This window comes from Poecilia latipinna, unplaced genomic scaffold (genome assembly GCF_001443285.1).
Source record: "Poecilia latipinna isolate Pla-1442-1.1 unplaced genomic scaffold, P_latipinna-1.0 Scaffold1417, whole genome shotgun sequence".
Lineage (NCBI taxonomy): Eukaryota > Metazoa > Chordata > Actinopteri > Cyprinodontiformes > Poeciliidae > Poecilia > Poecilia latipinna.
In genome coordinates this window covers 122,741-141,463 of record NW_015114033.1, presented here as the reverse complement: position 1 = coordinate 141,463, position 18,723 = coordinate 122,741, and the positions used below count along the sequence as shown (strand labels likewise).

The following is an 18,723-nucleotide window of genomic DNA, read 5'->3' as shown; positions in this document are numbered from 1 at the left end:
AAATAACCCAACTAAACGACCCGCCCCCCCCGCCCTTTTTTTTTTTTTTTTTTTTTTTTTTTTTTTTTAATCCACTCCAGGTGGGGATCCCTGCGATTGGCTTTTCTCCGATGAACAGGACCCCCATTCTGCTGCACGATCATAACGAACACCTGAATGAGCGAGTCTTCCTGAACGGCATCGGCGTGTACGAGAGGCTCATCCCGGCTCTGACCACCGTTCCTGCCTCACCTGACGAGGCTTAGTCGATCTTTAATCCTCACCGAAGCACTTTTCGCTGGCTGTGTGAATATCTAACTTGAGGAATTTGCTGAGATTACCAAAGAATAACATGTGTATGATTAAGCCAAACTGAGCACTTAAACTTTGATACTTGTTAATTTTGGATTATTCTCAGGTAGTTTTGAATTACATCAAATTGCATCAGATCCATATCATCCTAAAGAAAAAATCATCACCTATTGTGCTAAAGATTGTTTTCTCTTGTATAACCATTATGTGATGAAGATCACACATTTAATTGTAAATGATTGTTCAGCAAATACAATATTGTTTAATAAACAATAGAACAATGAAGACATTTGTTTGTTTTGTCTTTTACCCAAATCTTTCTTACTCGTTTTCCACAAATGTCAAATTTGACGAGGGCAAACCAAAGCTCTGGATCTCTGAAGCTCTTGCTGAATTAGGATGAGTCTCATAGTTGCTTTTGAGATCATATTACATGATTTTCAGCTGAAACCACTTATTGCCCAAATTTACCCTGAAACATCTTAACGGGACGAAGAAAACAAGTTGAAGTAATTTGTCTGTGGCTGGCACTGCTGCTTAGGAATGTCAAGGTTTAAGACTGAGGTTTCTGCTATGCTGGCATTATTTGTCTTTTGTGAAAGTTTTGAAGTAATCCTTGGCAACTTATGTTATACAATTGTATATTGTTGTGTGTGATGCGGATTTTGTTAGGAACATACTTTCACATTTGTACCTCAAATTCAGTATTGGCAGTGTGTCTAATCAGAGGCCGCATAAATGAAAGGTTTAATTACAATGTCTGTTTATTGCAAGCAATTAACCTCCACCTGAGGTGCTAATCTGCCTCTGGGACGAAACAGATTTGCAACTACATCAATAAATGATTAAAGCCATCAGTGCTGCCTTTAGTTTGAACACCTCAAAATTAGAGTCCAGTTGGGAGAAAGAAAGAAAAAAAAAAGAGTTCAGCCAACACTGTCTTGATAAATTACAGCTATGAACACTAGAGATGGTTAATTTAGTTGGCAACACAGAAAAGAGAGTTTAATCTGGGCTTTCACTGTGTGTGGGCACTTTCTGAAGACGTTCAGTACAATAAAATACAGTCAGGGGAACCTCATTTCAAACTGTAGCATCAGATTCACAGGGTGAAGTGAGCACAAAGAATTAATTCACTTACATTTGGTAAAATAAATTGACTGAAATGATAAGTTTCTCAGCCATTGCGTTCTTGTTATTGTGTTGTCTGTTTAATTTGTTAGCAACTAGAAGGAGGCAGAAACATGTTCACATTGTCCTTTGGCAGATGTTTCCACTCATTTAGCCGAAGATACTCCAGGGGGTAAGAAGATATTCATGAGATGAGAAGATGAGTTTTACACTCAAGTTCCTTTGTTACTGCAATCCTAAAGACCCAGGGGCCTGGCACTGCAGCTTCACTTGTTGTGGTGACATGTCATTAGTGCAGGGTGGTTAAAATCACTGCCTTACACAATTAATTAATTGTCACGTTAGAGTAAAAACTTCTATATATATATATTGGGATTGTCTGTGATAGAACTACACAAAGTATTACATTACTGTGACATGGAAGGAAAAGGATAAAACATATATAAAAGTGCAGGCTTTATTCAACTCTGTCTACTCTGAAAGACGTGGCTGTCCACCTAAACTAACAGAACAGGCATGGGACATTTAATCTGTATATCTATCTATATAGATTATTACCATTTTGCAAGACGTGATGTTGGCAGCATCATGTTGTGGCGTTGAACTTAAACCTAGTGCATGACCAGAGCTAAAATGGGACTGCTCACTGCATTTCTGTGTGTCAGAATGGCCCAGTCAAAGGTCACACCGTAATCCAGTTGATAATCTGTGGTATTGCTTGAACATTGATGTGCACAGGTGCTGTTTCTGAGCTTTAGTTATTATACAAAGAAGAATGGGGAACATTTTCAGCTTTTGGATGCATGAAGCTGGTAGAGACGTACCCAGACTTGCAGCACTAACTGTAAGGTGCTTCTACAGCATGTCACAAAGTTAAAAGGCAATAAACTCCTACATTTATAATGATGATAATGCTTATGAAGTCATTTATAGGTCCATTATTTTACATTTTCATGCTTCCCTACTAAAATTTCCTTTGAATGGGTCCTGAACACATGCAGTAAAAAGGTTTCATAAGCCCTTTGCTGAAGGTTTTTACTATCCTTCAGTGAAGTTGTGATGTTTGTCTCTGAATATGTTGCATAATGTTTCCCTATAGCAGATGTTTCCCTGCAAAATGGGTCAGATTTCATCCAGACACAATGAGAATCCTGGCGGATGTGAACAGCATACTGAGAAGGAGAGTTTCGCACTGTGGGAACACTGAGCTCCCGAGCTTTACTGCTGCAGCTCACATCTGACAATACAGGTGTAGAGCTTTTTTTTTTCTGGTTGTAAAGTTTAACATCATCCAAGTCAAATATCAGCTATTTATCAGGGTTATTAGTGTTACATTGTTAAGATGTGGAACCACGACTGTTTTTATGGAAACTGACAAACTGCTCCCAAAGTTTTGATTTGTGTGCTCAAAATAGTTTATAAAGAGGGAATACTTTTTTGAACTGGAAGAATAGCAACAGAAAGAGGTGAGAAATGAACAGCATATTTGACGTATTGTGTTGTTTACACTGGGTTAAAGTCAGTCTCGTCTTCAGCGCAGCCCTTTTTGGATTTGTTCTCCAATTAACTGAGCATGTCTCTCAAAGGGGGGGCACCGACAGGAAGACTGAGCAGCCAGTAATTAGTCTTCTCTCTCCCCAGGACATGACAGAAGCCTTAACACATGGGGCCGTCGGGGAGACGAATAAAAGCAGAAGCCACATCCTTCCTCCCAGAGGGGGCAGGTGCAGTCATCCTGCTGGCTGTCGAGCATGAGAGCGCCGTGCTGCGCATCGCATTGCTGCTGCTTAGCAGTTTGCAGAGGACATGTTACCTTTGCTGTTAATACGGGAAAACTTTGGCAAATATGGGAAAGCAGAAATGTGCACACTTGACAGTCCTAGCTATTTGAGATGCATAAACGTTTTTGAAATGGGGCGTCGTCGTTTCTGCATCAACATATTCTAATGCTGGAAACATTAGAAACATTTGTTGTTTAATTTATTCAGAAGTGAAGAGAAAATCCAGCATTAATTTTTTAAAGTAACCTTGTGTGTTTTGTGTTTTTTTCAGCCATGTAGTGCTACTTTATAGCACAACCAAATAACTATGTTTCCTTCAGGTGTTATAAAAAGGCTGCATATATGGAATATGACTTAAAAAACTGTAATTTAACGCCTTGAAATTGGGCATATATGTCTATGTCATCACAACATCGCCCCTCTACAAACCCTTTAACAACATTTTTACCTACGTTGCACTGAGAAGAAGCTCACATAATGAGCTCAGCAGATGCGCAGTACCATCAGGTGTTTGCTGATTGCTACTGGCTAGTCTGAAGGAGCTGGGAGGGAGAAGCTTGGATACTTGGAAATGCTCAAGGTGGAGCTGTGGCTTGAAGGTGGTACTAGATCCACCCAGGCATTTTGCACAGCTGAGTCCTTTTCTCCAATTCTCCACAATATTGAACATGCACTACCTCACAGGTTTTAGGCCCATGACAGGCATTGGAAGATGGTTGGTTTTGTGTCTAATGGAGCATTTCTCTTCTGTGTGTTTCATGACAGAGTATAGATTTTTATTTAACATTTCCTGGTGTTTCAAAGAGCTGATAATACCATGCACTCGAACAAGGTTCCCTGTATACTTTGGAGGAAAACAGCTTCGGGTATGGTTATTTTCTGGGACTTGTAAGTGATGCCACTTATTTCTAGCACCAGTGTTGTTTCAAAACAATTATTTCTTCATGTAAGAGTTCCTTTTTCCACCGCTGAATAATTTTGCTTGAATGAAGGTTGATAAACATTTTAATATGAGAATATGCATTACAGGTCCATCAGTTACATATCTTTCCCCAAACATATCGCAAAAAAAGACAGCTACTTATGCCTGTAGAGCACAAGAGCAACAGAAAAAAAAAACCTCACCTTATTAACATGTGAAAAGAGAGAATGAAATCAGTTCGCAAATCTGTTAACAAGTTACCGTGCATCCTAAAAAGGATCTTGTTTGGACATCTGCAGCATCTCAGGGTTTAGTTTCATGCTTGAGGGGAGAGCTGCTAACCCTCACAGATGCTGCAGTTAATAAAAGAACATAAAGAAATTAAATCCTACAGCTGAGTGGCGACTCATTCTGCCGTGTTGCTCTGCAGTGTAGCTACAACTGTCCTCTGGCGGTAATTGCAGCTGAAACCTTCTGTGATGGAAACAAGATTCCCCCTTAAACAAGGGATTAATTGTAGTCTACCAGGCACTGCGGTTTTGCTGGCACCGTACCGAACTGCACTGGCCAACACATTCTCTTGCACTCATACCCCCATCCTCCAAGCCTTAGCAAATTAATGATCATCTGGTTGAACAAAGAGACAATTGTTAAACGCTAAAATAAATCTGTTACACAGATTATGAACCATCATGATTGCCTTATTTTTCTTATTTACATTTTGCATCATCTGTATGTGTTTTGTTTTTTTTGGTAGCATTTCTATGTTATGTACGCTTAAGCAGAAGTTCTGGACGTTTAACAAAAATATGCAAGGGTAAATGTACGGTAAAAAGGTAGTATGCCCTCATGTGAACTCTTAAAAGTGTAGGCTTTACAAATGTTTCATGAACTTGGCTTTGACTTTCTTCATAAATGAAGACAGTGTGAAATGTGTCAAGTGTGATTTTGTCCACTTGAGGTGAAATCATTTTTGAACACAGAATACGTTTATATGGATGAGTGTACTTTCTTTTTATCGTGACTAACTATATAAACAATAGATACCTAGCAATAATTAAAAAGTGCAAATCTAGAAAAACTGACTGGAATGACTAATTTAAAATATTTTAAGACAAATACTAGATGAAACATTTTGAGAGGAGAGGAGAGAAATTGGCTGGCGTTTGTTGACTGCCTTTGTCCACTGTCCCACCTTTTAGCCGAAGACGACAAACGGAGATGGCAGTTTGTGTCCAAAGTAAAACAAACAAGCAAAAACCAAACAAGAAATGAATGAGTCTGTGGATAGGATCCATGCATAATGAGAATGAAAAGGCAGGTGAGTCCATCATCTGGACTCAAAATATGATATTTTCCTGGGTAAGTAGTACATCTACTTACCTCGGTATGTCTCATACCATTAGTCAAAAAACTTGAATAAAAATACATTAAATAAATAAATATTTGCTTTTAATGTTTAAAACAGGACACTGTTTTTTTCTCAGAAGTAATGATTGTTTTATAGGTGAAAGAATCTTAGAAATCTCTGCATCCATTTTTTTTAGCATAAAGGCCAAACATCGAGTATAAACAAATATTGTGAAATTGGTCTGAGCCTTTAATCTTTATTCAACATGTTTAAATAAAAAAACAAACAAACATTTGATTACTTTATTTTCTTCCACAACACAACAATGTAACGTCCTAAAAATATGACCTGTAATTTAGATGTAGTTTTATAGGTTGTTCTGGTTTGCATGTTTGTTTTCAAACAGTTGCTATTGATTTGCTCATTCATCTCTTTTCATTGTTTAGTGGAAGAAGCGCTGGTGGTCATAGATCCAAAAATATAGCAATGACAAATCCCACGTGGCTCTGCGCAGATAAATAAAGCCAAACTAGATGCTGCTGCTGCTGCTCTGTTGCCTGGTGAGCGTGAGCGCGCACGGGTGAGGGAGAAACAGAGAGAGAGAGAGAGAGAGCTGTCGTGAACGCGCCAGCCTATGTGTTGGTTGGAGAGAGAGAGAGAGAGAGAGAGAGAGAGTGTGTATGTATGTGTGAGTGGGAGCAGAAGCAGAGACTCTGCAGTGTCTTGGCAGCTGCAGCAGTGCATCTCCCACCACCGTCCACGATGCCTCCACGGATGATTCCCGCCTCCTCCGCCTTCACCTGACCGCAGAAAGACATGAAGTCGTCGGGAAACTGATCCGGACGTTCACACTTGCTCGCTGTCTGTATGCCCCCCCACCTCCTTCCCTTCCGACACCCACCAGGAGTCAGTCAGGAGAGCTTCTTCCACGCACCCGTAGCCGTTTGGCGAGAATTTTGTTTTATTGTATTTTTTATTATTATTTTTTTTAATGGAAAATGGCGATAGGAAAAAAACCTCGCAGCATCCTCTGCTTAGTATCAGTCCAAGTCCTCCTGATTTTCAGCGCGTCGTGGCCTGGAGCAGAGGGTCTCACATTCCCACAGCAATACACGTAAGTAAACCTGACTGGGAAAGGCAGCGTCTGATATGAGACAACTTTGAGCTTCACCACTCAAAGAGATGTAACTCTGTCACTCTTCTTCGTTTTCTGCTGTTACATAATTGCATGGTGTGTTGTTGGTGACTTCCACTAATGTGCACGCAGTGCTCTGAAAGGTGTTGTCCACACTGTGGCTCAGCACACAGCAGAGATCTTTAAGCACCATTTGCATGAATGTGTGAGCAACAAGATGCCAGGCATGCAGACAAACCTCATAAAGTCAGTTTATTAAGTTTGATCTAGTTTAGTTTAATCTTTCCCGTGATTTATTACCATAAGATGAGAGATAGCTTTGATTATTGGCTGATCTGAAGCTCCTCTGGCATTTAGCCTCCTGCTAGAGTTTGAAATATTCCTGATAAATCCATTTTAGTTAAGTCTGGGAGACGCTGTTTTGATCGATTTAGATTCCGAGACAAAACTTAGATTTTGTGCAGCTGTAAAACTTAAAAAGAAATGTGGAAAGCAAATTTTTCATTACGTTGCTTGATCTAAAAGCTTTTCGATGCTCAAGAAAGATGTGTTTTTCCTCCCCTCTTCCTGCTGAAAACTGCTCCCGGAAGACCATTCCCTTGTTTTCTTCCCTTTTTGCCAAAAGTCAACCTCTGCTCTTCGTTCCCAACCTTTAACTCATCGCCGTTGAGTGCAGCTGGGGGCTCGCTTTGGACTGCAGTTCTCTGTCGGCCCTCCTCCAGGCTCAACAATCGGGCAGCTCTGGAGAGAGGAAGTGAGCAGATGGTCAACTCATCTTCAGGGTTCATGGTGAAGGATTTCTGGCCAATCACAACTGGAGATCCGAGGTGTATTTACCAATTAGAACAGGGGGCTGTAAATCCTGGGGTTGTTGGCGACTGACGGTGTGTGTGAGAGAGTTTTATGATGAATTAGAGTGTTGGAAATAGTGTGTAGTCACGGCTTTCTCTTCCTCCTCCCCTTGCTTGTGATGGTTTTTCTGCTGAGTGCTCTAAAACAGCTACACAGCCCTGCACCCAGGGTGTCTTCATGTAAGCAAAATGAAGCAGAGCTGCTTCTATGAAGATCCACCATCCTTGCACATAGATAGATAGATAGATAGATAGATAGATAGATAGATAGATAGATAGATAGATAGATAGATAGATAGATAGATAGATAGATAGATAGATAGAGCAAGCTGTGACTTTATTTTTAGGGTTGTGCTGTGGAAGGTGAACCTCTGCCCCAATTTTCAATATGCTGACTACTCCCAAGACTGCCTCGTGGAGCATCTGTCTTCCCAGTAGCTCTGACCAGATTCTGCTGGTCAGAGACCAGTGGACTTTTTCATTCACTCGTTCAGAAAGCCAGAGATGCTGAGTGCAATACTAATAGTTCTCCACAACTTTCTGTTAAACCGGCTGCTGTGTTTCTTGGTCTTCATGATGCTGTTTGTTCAATAATGTTCTCAGATAAACCAGTAAGGAATCCAGATTGATACTGGGATTAAATAACACACAGGTGAATAGTTATGTGACTTCTGAGGGGTTATGGTTTATTTGAGGGCATCAGTGGATACATGTGAATATTTTTGAATTAATGTGGTAATAATTAGATTTAGAAATTGTTTATGTGTGACCTATTTTTCAATATTAGATCTAATACTGTAAAATGAAAATGACAGACAATATACTCATTTGCATTAATTGAAAAAAAAATCTCCTTCATAATGTTAAAACTATACATAATAACGTATAAATCTGCTAAGCCTCAATAGGAGTTGTTGTGACTCAGGTATTGAGTGGTTGTTCCAATAATTGCAAGGCAGGAGCTTTTTGTTGAAATCAGATGCTTTAATTAGAATAAATTAGTTGTGATAGCAGGATTTAATACATTTTCTTAATCTGGTGGAAATGTAACATTTAGTTCCTATGTCCCTCAAGCCCAAGGGCGGAAGTGCATTAGAAACAAAAAGTGACTCTGTTTTTCTTTTTAGAGTGGGCCACTTCTAAAAAAGTCATTGCAACAAACACTACAAAAACAATACAAACAAGATTCAAAACTCCTTTGTTTTGTGTTCTGGAGTGGAGATAAGGATTCCCCATTAACAATAATGACTGGAGCTGTAGTGAGATTACGGTGCTGTTGAGAGTCTGGAGAGATAGAATGATGCTCTGAAAAGAAGAGGTGTGAAAGTCAATAGAAACAGGACAAATATATTTGGGCTTGAATTATTGAACATGAAGATGAAGGATTTTAACTATTGAAAGTGGACGAGTTCAAGTAGTTGAGATCAACCATTCAAAACAAAAGGTACTTCACAAAAAAGGTAGAAGAGAAGAATCCAAACAGGCTAAAAGAATTAGTAGATGGATGCATGTCAGAGGTCATTTATTAAAGAAAGATAGCAGCATCAGTGGAAGAATATGTTTTCAAAATGATAGTCATACTTGCTATGACATATGACAAACCTGGAGTGAGGATGCGCCGATCCACTGTTTTCACTTTCGATAGCGATGCAGTTACCTGAGGTTTAGTATCGTCCGATTTCGATCGAATACAGAGAAACAGTGCAGTGAAGCAAACTACACACAGAGAGACATCTTATGAGATGCTGGATAAAAGAATAGTTTAGAGTCAGAAAAGAGAAAGACCATCTGCAGGGGTTGGTTTCGAAAAGCATTATGCTCATCTAATAACTTATAATAATATTAATTTCCAAAATATTAGAAACCCAAATGCCAGACATAGCTGGAGGTAGGGCTACTTCTGTCTGATTATTAAAATGCATTTACAATAAGAACTAAAATTATGTCACATTTACAAGTGAACCTGTTTTAGATGCTGAGTTTTTACACATGTTGCCTGCCTGCTAAAATAACCCACTTGTGGGTTTTATGATGATATTACTTAAGTACAAAATGTGCGATGAATTTGTGATATTCAACACTGAAATGTTTGGAATTTAATTAATGACTTGCATAAAGATTTTTTTCATTAAATTAAGTCAGATCTCCTCTTTAGTTTTATCCCTATGTATGCTTTCAAGGTTTTAACTGTGCCGTTCATTCATGTATTATTCATAACCAGATCTCTATCGCATTTTATTCCTAGAAAATAGGAAAAAAAGAGATTATTTTTCATCTTTTGACTATATACCCAGCCTCGGTGATCTGTCTCTATTGTAAAATGCTTTATATTTAAAATGTTACAAAGATAACATCAGTGTATTTTGAGCGTATGATTGGGCTTTGTACAATTTTACAGTCATGTTCAGATGAAAAATGCCAGTGTACAAACTATTTTAACAGATAAAAACATTTAAGGTAAGGTAATTATTTTTTTATATAAGTAATTCGGCTGCAAGATATTGTCACAAGGCACAGAGTGGAGAACTCTTACGCAAGACTCAACAAAGTGGCATAAATTCACAAAGGCAGAGACAAGTCCAAAAATACAAGCTGGGTCACAACGACTTGAGCACAGCGCTAGGATTACAGCAAAGAATTTGAGATGAAGATGAACGACTAAGCGTGAGTTGGCAGATTGAGGTATAAATAGACAAACAAAGGAAGACAATGAGACATTGGTGGATATCGTTACGGTACGGCAGAGGCTGATAGCAGGTGGGAATCGCAGGAGGTGAAGTTGTCTGGAACGAAACAGGAAATGAGTGCCAAAATCAAACAGGAAGTTCCAAAAGAAAACAAAACCAGACACACAACTGCAAAACACTTCAGCAACACAGCTGGAGATGACAGATGTGTAATACTGATTCGGTTTCACTTGAGTGTAGGGTTTACACCTCCATTCTCAAAGTTATGGTATTGGAAGAAAATATAAAATAAAATTTAAAGCTGTAACTTTCATTTGTTTGATGTTATCTTTGAATAGGTCCAAATAAAAGCCACTAAAGCTAAAAGTACCAGAGGATCTGTCACTTAAAGTAAGCAACAACACTTGATGTTGTATTTCATTAATATGTTGCCTTGTGGTGGACGTGGCAATTTACAAGTTTCCAGAAAGAAAAATGAAATATTGCAATCATTCCTGTCATGTTTTTTTTTTTTTTTTTTTTTTTTTCAACAAGTAGCACCTGCCTTCAATCATTTCAATGAAATACACCATGAAAAACAATCAGATCCAGCCCTGGTGCTTTTGCTCAAAAGAGCCACACCTGAGGTCCAGTAACATGTTCTGCCTCAGTCAACTCCAGAAAGATTTTCTCTGATTCTCCTAACCAGAGAAAATATTCAGTGGCCAACATCTGTGCGGACAGAAGCCTTTTTAATGTCAGAAGTCGCAGGAGAACACGCAGACAGGTTGGACATGCTGATAAGACAACAGTAGCTTAAAACAAACTCACAACCAAGCAGAGGTGGGCAAAGAAACAAAAACATTTTACTCATGTGAAAGTTGCATTGCTTCAAAATGTTTTCTTTTTTTCTTCTTTTTTTTAAGTAGGAATAAGATGTATGCAATAAGAGTAAAAAAAAAAGTGTTTGGTGAAAAGACTACTCTTGAACTTTGTGCTTCATCATAATTTTTATTTTTTGTATTTTGTTGAAGTAATGTGACCAGACAGATAAACATCTAAAATATGCGTAAGCCAGGATGCTATTACGTAATCCTGTAGATAATATATGCATGTTTGAACTGTGCAAACTACTTCCAGGCTTAAGATGTGCCGTATTATCTCGCCCTCCAAAGGTCATAGCAGACTCAGCAGATGCAATATAACATTAAAATAAGCTTGTGTTTATGCAAGAAATCACTACATGCTACATGCCTGGTGCATCTTCTTCTTCTCACTCGGCGTTTCCCTTCAGGGGTCGCCACAGCAAATCATCTGTCTTCATTTAGTCCTCTGCATCCTCTGCCCTCACAGCAACTAACTTCATGTCCTCTTGTGCCTGGTGCAAGTTTGTCTAAAATGTAGCCAGTGAAGTAGCCAAAAACTGGAACCAAGTAAGATTTAATATCACTTAACAAGAAGGAAAAGTGTCCTGCACTGGTAACTGTTCTTACCAGTATTTTTTTTTTTAATTTATTTTCCAACTCAAGTAAATGTAATAGAGTAAATTTTTCTCGTTACTTTGCATCTCTTTAACAAAGGTATGCAGAGTACCGTCTTTAAACCTATAACACATTGACGCAGATGGGTCACAGGAGCAGGAGACCAAACCAGACGTCACAGGAATCTGAGGGGGAAAATACACACAAGCTAAAGAAAAAGACTGATAACAGATTGGAAAAATGTTGACTTATCTGATTCGTCTCAGTTTGAGCAATGACATTCAGAGGGTACGGTTAAAATGTTCAACAGCATGAACCCATGAGGGAATCTGGCACTCTATCAACATTTCAAGCTTCTTCTGGTGGTGCAGTTGTGCTGGAAATATTTTATTTGCAGACTTTGGGCCCTGTAGCACCAACTCTGTAAACATCCACCCCTTTAAGACTGCAGTGCACCCATTTCATTATGGCTCAAATCATCTTAATAAGCTCATTTTACTCTCAGTCTGTTAAGAGTACCTTTGAGCTGCGGTGGAGTGGGAGATTTATACCATGGACATGCAGCTGACAAATTATTCTCACACCTCTTTCAATCTGTGCCATCTAAAATTAATGCAGTTCTGGAAAAAAAGAGGTCCAACTCAGTACTAACCTGCACAGTTAATAAATTAAATAAAAGCATAGATAATAAAGTGGCTGATGAGGGTATATGTTCACACTGTTTGACTGCAAAACAACGTTGGTATGAGGTCTTGTGCTAATATGAGTTCTCTATGTGCGCATGTATTCTGTAATTCACATTTTGCATGTTGAGAGGCATATCAAAGGTGTAGCCCAGGGGCAATTACAGCTGGCTTCTTCTTTCTTAAATCTATTATTTATTACCCATTATTGAACTGTTCATTTTTATGTAACTCTTGCAGTTCAAAATATTGTCAGGAACCTCTGTTGGCCCCTGGGCTCTTATGCATTATAAATCAAGCCCTCGCTCAATAACGTGAACACCTCTCTGCAGTGTGACATGGAGTAGACCTACAGTTCTGCTCGCATGTCTTTTAATGAGCATCACACCTGAAAATAACAGTGGTATCTTGAAATGCTCCACAGATGTCTGGATTTGGGTTAGAAAACTCAGTTATCATTTACTGAATGTTTTGATTTGATCAGCTAGTGTGGGCTGCACTTTCTTTGATCAACGCTTAACAACTAAACCTCATTATGACTGGGATGTTTTTTTTTTTTAAGTGTTATCCAGAAAATATTCAGTTTTGCTTCATATTGTGTTGCGAGGCGAAGGGAATGTTTTCAGCTGCAGCTCTTTTTAAAGCATTTCTTGTTATTTTTCTCCTGCTGCCTCAGTCGCCTCGAGCTAAAGATTGTTTCACTTTTAAATCGTGCACTGCGAAGACATTCAGCTGCGTCTTCACAATGAGCATTGAGAGAGATAGAGTTAAAAAAAATATCCTAGGTTGAGTTTCACATTGCTCTCCTATTTTTGTCCTTTTTTGCAAAGAATGTAAAAAAACAAGAACACTGTAATAGAGCAAGTCTTCTCATGATCAGATCTGAACTTTTGTGTTGCAGTTTAGAATAGAAAATGAGAGGAGGGATGATTTGTAACATTCAAAAGGCTGTATCTTTCTGTGGAGATAGGCAGCAGAGAGAAGATTTGTGCCCCGTCTGACAGTAGGAACAAGCCCAGCAAGGCATTAATCCGTTATGTTGTCTTGTAACTCTGCTCCAAGCTGTCTGACTGATAATGAATCCACTCTCTGGGCACTTAAAGCAGCCGGGGTGATTCCCTGGCCATGCAGCTGCGCTTCCTGACTGAACTATCATAAAGTAAAAAGCTCAACTATGTTCACTTCTCAGTTAGGAAATAAAGGTCAAAACTGTGGAAGAGAACGACATTAGAAGGAGTTCTTCACCTGTACCGATGCAGGATCCAACATTCTCCATAACTGTGTTTTTGTTGAGGACAGAATGACAGAATCTGTCTTTTAAAACGTCTTTGTGTTTTCCTCTCTTCGTGGCTCACACCTCAAGATGATGTTAAATATAAAAGACGTGATTTCTTACACTGCAGGATTGTTCTGATTTGATGTGTAAAATGTGTGGGTTGCATTGAAATTGCAGGCCACTGTAAGAAGTGCTGGTGCTCCTGCCTTATATATGAAGACAGCACAAATGAGCTGTGTGCATAAACTAAACGAGTGAGAATCTACTGAGTATTTTATGACTTTTACGTGTTACGTGTTTACAGATCCATGTTTGAAAAGTTTGAAATGGAATTTCTTCCATAGCCTTGCCCAAGCTTTAGCTACCTTTTGCTGCAGTTGCAAATATTTTGATTCTTGTCTTTTAAAGCTTTGCTCACAGATAGTGAGATTTATTTATTTTTTGGTCCATTTGCAATCTTTCCACAGATATTTAATAGGATTTAGTTCTAGACTTTGACTAGGTCGTTCTAACACACAAGTACGTTTTGTTTTATGCCATTCCAGCGTATAGCGACTCTAGCTATACTCTTTTTCATATGGACCCCCAGTTGAGCTTATATTGCTTACAGCTTGTCCAAAATACAACGTCGGTCTATTAACAAACATCATAAGATGTGCGGCCATCAACCTGTTTTTTTATTTTTTTTATACTGGATTCTTATGCCAAATTAAAGAAGTGTTTGATTTGAGAAGCTTGTAATGTATTATTATTATTATTATTATTATTATTATTATTATTATTATTATTATTATTATTTCTTTTTATCATTTTGTTTTCTGTGAACCTTTTCAGTGCTATGATTTTTACTGGTCTCATTTGGATATCTTAAAGCACTTTATAAATCAATAAATTATTGAAGATGCTCAGTATTGTTGCAAATGGACTGAATTTAGACAGTGCTTTTGTAGTCCTACTGACTAATTAAAGCACTTTTCACTAGAGCTACATTTACCCAGACATAATTGCTAGCACACACACACACACACACACATACAGTAGATAACTTGGCGTTAAGGACACATAAACATGCTACAGAGGAGTCGAGCAGCATTTCAATGGCAAGACGTCTACTCTTCCTATCGAGCCACAGCGTCCCAGTAGCAAGTTCCATACTTTTGTCCATAGAAAAATAAATTGGCCTTCCACAACTATAGATTACCAAAATAGCACTCCAGGAATGGATGACACATTGCCAGGGTGAGTCACAGGTTGGGCTTCACTTTTTCTGATAGGTTGGCAGACTATATGTACGGCGCTGCCAGTATTTTCAGACCTCTTGGGTGCCATGTGGCATTTAATGAGAAATATTTTCCATCTGGACGCCATAAAGGTATAACTGGGTGAGTGATGCAGTTCATGAGCCTCTACAAGATCTTATTTCAACCAATCACTGGTTGGTTTCCTGAGTCAGTTGAGCTTTTTTCCAACACAGGCTTGTATGGTGTACTGATGAGTAGCCAATTTATGAGTAAACAACTCAAACCTCAACAATTTTATGCTACATTTTGCATGCAAACACTCAGGTTTGATTTAGAGTGGTCTATGAAACTAATAGACCACTCTGAGAAATTATACATGCAAACTCCTCATACCCATGACTTCCTACCAAATACTTCACTGTAATTTTTTACACCAATGAATGTCTGTTTTAGAGTTTGTTCTCCATGCAAATTCATAAAGGAGTAAAGACCGTGCTATGAAGTTTATATCTCTTTCATATAAAGGTGAATCTGTAGGGCACATTGCTAAGTTTTGAGTTGCTTTACATGTCAGAAATCTTCTCTGATTGGCCAAACTGAAATCTCTGTCTTCACATTTTTAACAAGAACCCTACCACTCACATGTACTTCACTCTACCCCCAAGTTAGAAATAACAAAGCCATTCGGACCCCAGCTTTTCCTTTTATTGAACATTTTTGGTGGATTCAGATTTCCTCCATTTTTGGTTGCTTCTCTCTGTAGGAAACAGCAGGAATCCTTTGTTATTGCAGAATTCTTTCTTTTTACCTCATAAACTCATTTTTGCACATTTAACCATGAGAACGCACCTCATCTGTTTTTGCACCTCATTTGCTTTTACTTCATATTTTGTGTCAAACATTCTTTATATCAAGGATACCCCGAGTAAATAAGTCAGTTTTTAAATAATTTCATTCATCAGGGAAAAATAAACCATTATGACTGCGAAAACTGCGAGTTTTTGCCGCCCTTCGGAGCAACAACTGTCATCAACCATTTCTGATAATTGCAGCAATGAATCAGGTACATTGGTGTTGGGAGGATGAAACAAGGTCATGCCACAGTATTTCAGTCAGACTGAATTTTTAATTTACTCAAATCCAAAACATTCATTTCTGTTTTGAGAGGTGAACTTGGTGAGCTGTATTTATGGTTACATAAATTACAGCAAGTTGTTCTGGGCTTGAACAGCAAAGAAGCCTAAGAGCACCTCACTGCTACCGCCAAGTGTGACAGGATGCACACCTCCCACAAACCTCTACTTTCACCCCATAAGTTCATATTTTCCTGAAAAGGCTTGGGGGATTATTAAGATGTTTTTGGTGAACTGCATTTTGGGGATGGACCTTTGTGCTTTTTTTTCTTTAGCTCAGGAAATACTTTTTTTATCCATACATATAAGTCAGCTAACCCTATTTAGTGGGGTTTTAGTGAATAAAGTTATACAAATTCCTTTAAGTTTCTGCTGTTTTCTGATTTGTAATTTGGCTTATAAATCAATAATTAATTTTGCTCTCATAAATATGAATTGCGTGTTAATTGTTTCATCAGCAGCAGCTTTATTTATAAAGCACTTCAACCCAAGCCACATCAGAGATACTTTAGATAAAAGAAAACATCAGACACAATGACAAAGCAACACATTTACTTATTGCAGCTGCATATTTTTAGTGCCTAAATTGAGACTCTGAAATGGGCTACAGCATTAAAATCTACTTCACTGAAGGCATTTGCATAGTTTCGATTTGGGTAAATGAAGCACATTTTTAAAAAACTGTGTCTGTGCATCAGTCGTCATGTGAAACTGCTTGTTCTGATCCGTCTCTTGTCATTCCTGGGAGCCACCGACACACGTGTATCCAGTTAATCAGTTTTTCTTTTGCAGTGTGAAAGTCAGCGTCTGATGTTTATCCACAGGATAATGCACTGGGCCAGGCGGATCCAGCAGGAGATTGACAGAGCCTTTCAGCACATCACTGGAGTTCAGCAGCTGAAAGGGGTGAGTGTGTGTGGTTCGGATTCTTACTCATCACTGAGCAGCATAAACTCAGCACAACCTTGAATCCATTAAGCTCCAGAGCTGCATATGAATAGCTGCATTAAATACAACAAAACAATTACATTCTTACTTATTTATTCATTTCTTGTTTTCACGAGTGTATTTCTAGCCCATCTTGCAGAGCCACAAACGGCCAGTTGCAACAACTTTCTTTTAAATCTACGGTCATCTCACATTTCTCGTCAACATCTTGGAATATTTCAGATTAAAAGCTTTGTTTTTCAGGTGGTGCAGCCAAATCTTGCTGACATTGTGTTTATTGTTTTCAGTAATTACCACTCTTGCACGCATTTATTCAACGCTACAGTGATGCCTAGACGCACGCCTACAGTGGTTAGATTTAGAATATTTGGCACTGCCCTTCATGATGTTTTGAGCTTATTAACTCCTACAGTCAAGCTTAGCAAATCAGACATTTTTCTTCTGCAAGCCCCCCCATCAGAAGTAGCTACTCTTTAAAATCTGCATGTAATGCATGTTGACATTGCATTATAGTAAACCGATTCCTAAACCTTCTTATCCTCTAAATTGATTTCAGCTTTTCATGGTGTTAACTACGAGCCATTTCCTGGAAATTAGACAGCTTTAGTAGCTCACAATATGACCACATTTTATAACAGTCAGAATATGATTATTATGGATCTTTCCAGCTTTGTTGGGACATCAGTGACTTTTTGCTTCAAGACCAGTTTTGCTGCCATTACTCCCCTGTCTATTGGAGAATAATAAAAAAGACAAAGTATGAGTTAAAACATGCTAATGCTTTAATTTAAGACCACCACCACAATCCTGGATGATCCTGCAGGACCTTTGAGAGTTCGCCATGTAACATCATTCTGTGTGTGCAACTGATTTTAGTATGCATACAACTCCTGTGACAATATTGCGTTGGTTCAATAAGACGGGACCATATTTGGGAATACATAACAGTAGTTTTGGCTTTTCCATGGTATATGTCCAACCAAGCTGGGTCGCAGAATAAGAAACAGTAGTTGCCCCATTGGCCTCAGGCCAGGTTTACAGTCTCTTCATGCTCGCACTGGGGTGGCAACACTCAGTCACCAAATTTACTGTAATGTTTTTGGCACTTCAACACAAATTAGTGCCACTCTGGCTGCAACAAAGACAGTCTCTTCAAGCAGCTGAGTCATACAATAGATGCTCTCACACAAAGGAAGCAAGTATCCCAAATACATGTCTCTTGAATATAGGGATCTTTGCATCAGCATGTGTAGCTAGTGGGATAAGAAGTAATGAGCATTGTAATATTTTATGGTTATAGAAGGACTCATAAAATAATGGTGAACTTGTAAGCTGATTTTATATGTGTAAGAAACGTTGTATCCTATAAATTATAAGCTTTCAAAGTGTAGCTTGAATTTTATCTGGATATTAAGTTAACCTTTGAAGGAATAATAACACATCTGTCCTCTAATCAGTGTTTTCTCTCCAAAGGATAAAAAAAATAACACAAATCCTGTCTATTTTTGTAGTTAAAGCATTATTTGAAATAATAGTCGGGGGGAAATTGTTCGAGCTGTGCTAGAAATACATTCCCCATTTTTTTTTTTTTTTTTTTACTATGAAACTGCAGCTGAAGTCCCAGCTGGTGCTTACTCAGTTATTTAACATTTTCTGTATTTCACCTGATGGCGACGGTGGGGGCAGCTAAGGGGAAATGCCAACAAACAGAATCAGAGATTATATGCAAGAGGCCAGAGAGCCGTGCTCTGGAGAGATGTGTGGGGGCGTTGCCTCAGCGGAGAGCATCGCCACGAGTCCTTTTTGTTTGTGTCACTGCGAAGCAGATGGTCA

The 18,723-nt window shown here is 38.6% G+C and overlaps 2 protein-coding genes across 4 annotated transcripts in view; both read left to right on the top strand.

The window, feature by feature from the left end:
• LOC106962485 (aminoacylase-1A) overlaps positions 1-576 on the top strand; it is a 10,411-nt gene extending 9,835 nt beyond the window's left edge. The window contains exon 16 of the mRNA XM_015056927.1: positions 81-576. Coding sequence (XP_014912413.1) covers positions 81-245 — 165 coding nt within the window. The 3' untranslated portion in view covers positions 246-576. The remainder of the gene's footprint in view (positions 1-80) is intronic.
• Positions 577-6,135: 5,559 nt separating this feature from the next.
• The window catches only part of cacna2d2b (calcium channel, voltage-dependent, alpha 2/delta subunit 2b), a 37,779-nt gene continuing 25,191 nt past the window's right edge, over positions 6,136-18,723 (top strand). For 2 of the 3 annotated variants that reach the window (XM_015056920.1, XM_015056919.1), the window contains exons 1-2: positions 6,137-6,590; positions 16,767-16,848. In XM_015056920.1, the coding sequence (XP_014912406.1) occupies positions 6,475-6,590; positions 16,767-16,848 (198 nt within the window). In that variant the 5' untranslated portion in view covers positions 6,137-6,474. Of the gene's footprint in view, positions 6,591-16,766; positions 16,849-18,723 lie in introns of all 3 variants that reach the window. The other variant, XM_015056918.1, reaches the window with a different exon arrangement.